The sequence below is a fragment of the Myotis davidii genome, unplaced genomic scaffold (assembly GCF_000327345.1).
Source record: "Myotis davidii unplaced genomic scaffold, ASM32734v1 scaffold292, whole genome shotgun sequence".
Classification (NCBI taxonomy): domain Eukaryota; kingdom Metazoa; phylum Chordata; class Mammalia; order Chiroptera; family Vespertilionidae; genus Myotis; species Myotis davidii.
Window position 1 is genome coordinate 1,993,745 of NW_006285042.1, and position 4,693 is coordinate 1,998,437.

General features: G+C 34.9%; 1 protein-coding gene across 9 annotated transcripts in view; it reads left to right on the plus strand.

Moving 5' to 3' along the window:
• Positions 1–4,693, plus strand: part of GSK3B (glycogen synthase kinase 3 beta) — a 177,290-nt gene that overhangs the window by 106,602 nt on the left and 65,995 nt on the right. For all 9 annotated transcript variants that reach the window (XM_006755358.1, XM_006755360.1, XM_015558494.1 and 6 more), the window contains one exon: positions 3,237–3,343. In XM_006755358.1, the coding sequence (XP_006755421.1) occupies positions 3,237–3,343 (107 nt within the window). The remainder of the gene's footprint in view (positions 1–3,236; positions 3,344–4,693) is intronic.

Genomic DNA, 4,693 nt, shown 5'->3' on the forward strand with positions numbered 1-4,693 from the left:
TGTTGTGTGGACAGAGGGCAGGGAAATTTGTGTAGCCAGTAGCTTCTCAGAGAATGGCTGTGTTAGTGTGCAGCAGAGTAATGGATGTACTTAATGAGTCATCAGAAATGTTACATTATGTTTACTTAGTTTGATTAAGGAGATAGGGAGTGTGAAATAGATTTGGAAAGATTGCCAACAAAACTATTTTACAAAGGTTTTGGCATTTAAACAAATTAGTTTCAATCAGAAAATCTGCTAATATAGAATAATTCATCTCTTTATCCTGAAACATTCTTGAACTCCATTCCTCATCAATGTTTTTTGTTGTTATTTTAGAGCTTTATATTTCTTTTGGTGGTTTTATTCAATTGCCCTCCCTCAAACTTTCCACAAGTGATAGCATATCTATGCTATAACTAGAGGCTGGTGCGTGAATTCATGCACGGGTGGGGTCCAACTAGCTCGCCCCGATTGGGGGGGGGAGTGGGGCCCGCCAGGGGGGGGGGGTGGGGGGGGGGGGGGGGGGTAAGAGATCAGCCAAAGGACTTGTATGCATGCATATAAGCATAACCAATGGACACAAGACACTGGGGGGTAGGAGAGGCTGGGGGAAGGTCGGGAGGTGAGGGGAAGGAGACCAATGTACTATTTGTAATATTTTAAGCAATAAAAATTATATATATATATATATATTATACTCCCTTTTTAAATTAACTAATTAATTTTTAAGAATTTATTATGTATTACTGTATATCTTTTTAACTTCAGAGTTAACCTCAATTTAAAGGTGAAGTAGAAGTTCTAGTAGCTGTATTTTCCTCCTTTTCCTCTGTAATTTAGTCTGTTATTCTTCCTTCTTTTCTGGAAATTTCAGTGCACTTTATCTTTTCTTAAATTCATCCCTTGGTGTAATATACTGTGTAATAAGACTTCATCCTTTCTTTCTCCATAATATTCAGCATCTTGTGCCTCTGATCTACCCTGCCAACATGAAACCAACCCTATATTCCCATGAAACTCGGGCAGTTAACCTACTACCTCCTCTCTAGTGTAATCACCTTGAGCAATGCATTTCTCCCCATCCCTAAAACATCGCCACAGAACTGGGAACCTCCCTAATTTTTCATTCTCACACATTTTACTTTTTAATTCAGCTCTTTATAGATATTGACCCACTAATACCTATATTCCTACCTCTTTATATCAACCAATAGTTTAAAGTTTAGTTTTAATATAGGATGTATTTTCCACAGGCTATCTCTTCAGAGGGTCATAACAAACACATCTTCTCTGCTGTGAGTTAATCCTTCTTAGTCTCACAAAGGTGTTTTCTTCCAGACCATTCCTTTTTTCACAGTTTCCTAATTTCAGACACCTATTAGGGGACCCAATTCATTTTGCAGGTATAACTCTGTCCCTTTAACTATCAGAAAAGGGTGAAGAATATTAAATCAGAACTCATTTGATGTTTTAAAGCACTATTATTATCTGTAGGACAAACTGCCCAAATCATATGAGTTTTATTTTTATGTGGTATCTTACCCCCTGAGAGTGACTAATTAGTATGAACTGTAAAAAGACTAAGAGACATCAAGTTTAATAGAGGTCCTCTTTTCACCATAGTGTCAACACTTTTGCTGTTGTTCATTCCGTTGGCACGTAGAAATCACTTTGTTCTGATGTATTTAAAATAGGGATTTCACTTAAATGGTAATAGCTCATTTTCAATAGATCTGATAACAAAGCTGGCTTTTTTGTTTTTAACAGTTGGTTTGGGCAAGTAGACTTTAGGATATAGTTTAGATCCTTAGTGCCAGGTTGATGGTGACTTGAACAAAACAGTATGACTCTTGTTAGTAAATCTTTACTAGATGAAGTAGGGCCTGGAAGTAGGTGAAGGGCTAGTTGGGCTTTCTTAGGGCTATATGTGACCACTATATTGAACGCTCAATCCTTAAAGGGCAGGAAGTTAGAGCCAGCGTTACCTGAAGAGAAAGAAGGTAACTCCATCAAGTAGTGAAGAAATCTAGAGGCTGTGGAGCTTCCAATCTTACCTTCTTTATCTAATAGTAAATTTCTGACTATAAACTTAGAATCTGTCTTGTTAATTAAAGAAATTGTAAAGTACGAAAGTCTTATCAGTTAGTGCTGAAAAGTGTCACAATTTTTATGCAGCCTAAAAACAGGGATTATAATATTTATTAACTTATAAAATGGTTGCTTTGTGTCAGTTACTTGTGGAGAATGTCAAAAAATAAACTGTCTCTGACCTTCAAAACTTGTGATGTAGGAAGAATAGGTTAAGGTCAAAGTTATCATGAATCACAAATAAATGAAAGAAAAGAAAGCTAAAACTTTGAAACCCTTGTGACCACTTTCATCTCTACTCTGTACCTTTGCCTCAAATTTTTCTTACCTTTCCTTGTTACTCACTTTTTATTTTGTTCGTATTCATTTCCTGTATTTATCTTTGTTATTATTGCATGTCAAAATAGTTAGCTTCTACAGCAATTTATTTCAGTGTGTCTTCAAGTTAATCTTGAGAGACATCTCAAAAGAAACTGATTTTAATTTGTTATAATGTTTAAAATACATGCCACAAAGTTTTGGAAGGAAAGTTGGATTAAGAGGACATGTAAACTCAGGACAGCAGTTATAATGCATAGGCTGTGAATAATCTCTGCTCTTAAGAAGTGAGCCTGTCTTTTTTAATGGGTATTGAATGTTTAGACAGTTAATAAATTGACTAAGATGGTGGAAAAATAGATTGGGTCTGTAAATCTCAGGATATTCACTCCACTCTGAAATCAAATTATAAAAGAGTAGCAAATTTCTTACCCTTAAAAAGACATTTGGTAAAAAGTATTCATTCTTATATTTTATAATCCATTACTATGCTTTTTGGTGGGGATGGATACTTCTTACTTTTCAACTCTTCCTTTGTATTTCAGGGGTGGAATTTAGGGAACCAGAGGATCAGAAGAAATTAAGCATTTATCCTTCTGTGACTTTTTATCTCTTTTTTCTTAGGTGACAGTTGACAAATGTAGTCTTTTAAAATTACTATTATTTTTAAAATTAATATATTGCTAAATTATGTTTCTTTTCTCTGAAATAGTTATGGTTCATATTTTCTTTTTCATGTATGACATGATTGGAATTACATGAATCTTAGATAAACATTTAGTTTTGTGCATGTTAGCAGTTTTAAGGTTTAGATTGTTTTTAATTTTTCTGCTTTTTATTTTTGTTAGTGCAAAGCAGCTGGTCCGAGGAGAACCCAATGTTTCGTATATCTGTTCTCGGTACTATAGGGCACCAGAGTTGATCTTTGGAGCCACTGATTATACCTCTAGTATAGGTAAGTACTGAATCTGAATATAAATGGCTTGTAACTATTAATTGAATCTCGTTTTCAGTAATTTAGTATTAGTAATCTATACTTTCACTTAAATATAAAGATGGGTATACCCTAAAATGTGTTTTTTCTTAACGGTTGGTATGCAAAAATGTGTATAGTATTTAAAATTTTAAATACATTTATTATTTACTTTCAGGTTTCATGGATTTTTCAAATTAAGTAATAAAGTTATTTATGATTGCATGATTTCTTTATGATTACCTCTGTTTTTAACTTAAACTTTCAAATAAATCCTAAGTATACATTTTCTTTCCCTTTTGTTTCTTTTAAATTCCCCTGAAATACTTCTGATCAACAGTTGGAGAATTTGCATTCATTGTTTATTATGAAAGTAATGGAATGACCATATTGTTGATATCCTACTAATTGAGCTGTCTCAATTAGCTCTTTACTTTTAATTTAGATATTTATAAAATAACTCTGAGCTTTTTTAAAAATACATTTTTATTGATTTCAGAGAGGAAGGGAAAGGGAGAGAGAGAATCATCAGTGATGAGAGAAGAGAAAATCATTGACTGACTGCTCCTGCACATCTCCTACTAGGAATCGAGCCTGCAACCTGGGCATGTGCCCTTGACTGGAATCGAACCTGGGACTCTTAAGTCCGCAGGCCAATGCTCTATCTATTGAGCCAGCCCAGTTAGGGCTCTGACTTTTTCTTTAGTAGTTTGGCTAAACCCACTAAGTCTGTAGAAGTTTTCATGAAAGATTTTTAGTGACAGAAGGAATTGAATAGAGATAGTTTCCTCCAATCTTTACTAACCTTCTCTTCTATCTTATTTTTGCCCATTAGTAGGAGTGAGCATGGAGAGTATGATCATGTGGACATGAATAGGAAGCTAAGGAAAAAGATGCAACCTTAGGCTATGTGCAAGTGGAGGTCAAAATTATTTTATTGTTATATATTATTTCAGAAGAGAATTCCTTAGTCAAAAACAGAAACAAAAGCTTACAAGTACCAAGCAAACAAACAATAAAACCCAAACTTTAGTAAAAGAAATCTAGGGAAAACCTAGAACTTGGACAAGTTTTGTCTTTTGATACAAGTAGAAATTCTTGGATATGAACAAAGACCACTAAACAGAGATACACCACCAATTTTATAATGTCAAAAGGCAAAATGCCAAGGGAGCAGCAGTTTTACCCACCATTTCTTTCACACCACCAGTGCAAATATGAACACAGTGAAGAATGCAGATAGCATCTTAGTATTCTTTTGAAAGTAGCTTTGCCCTTCAGGAACAGTGAAAAGGTTCGGGAGGGTGGGGGAGGGGGGTGGCGGGGGGCGCG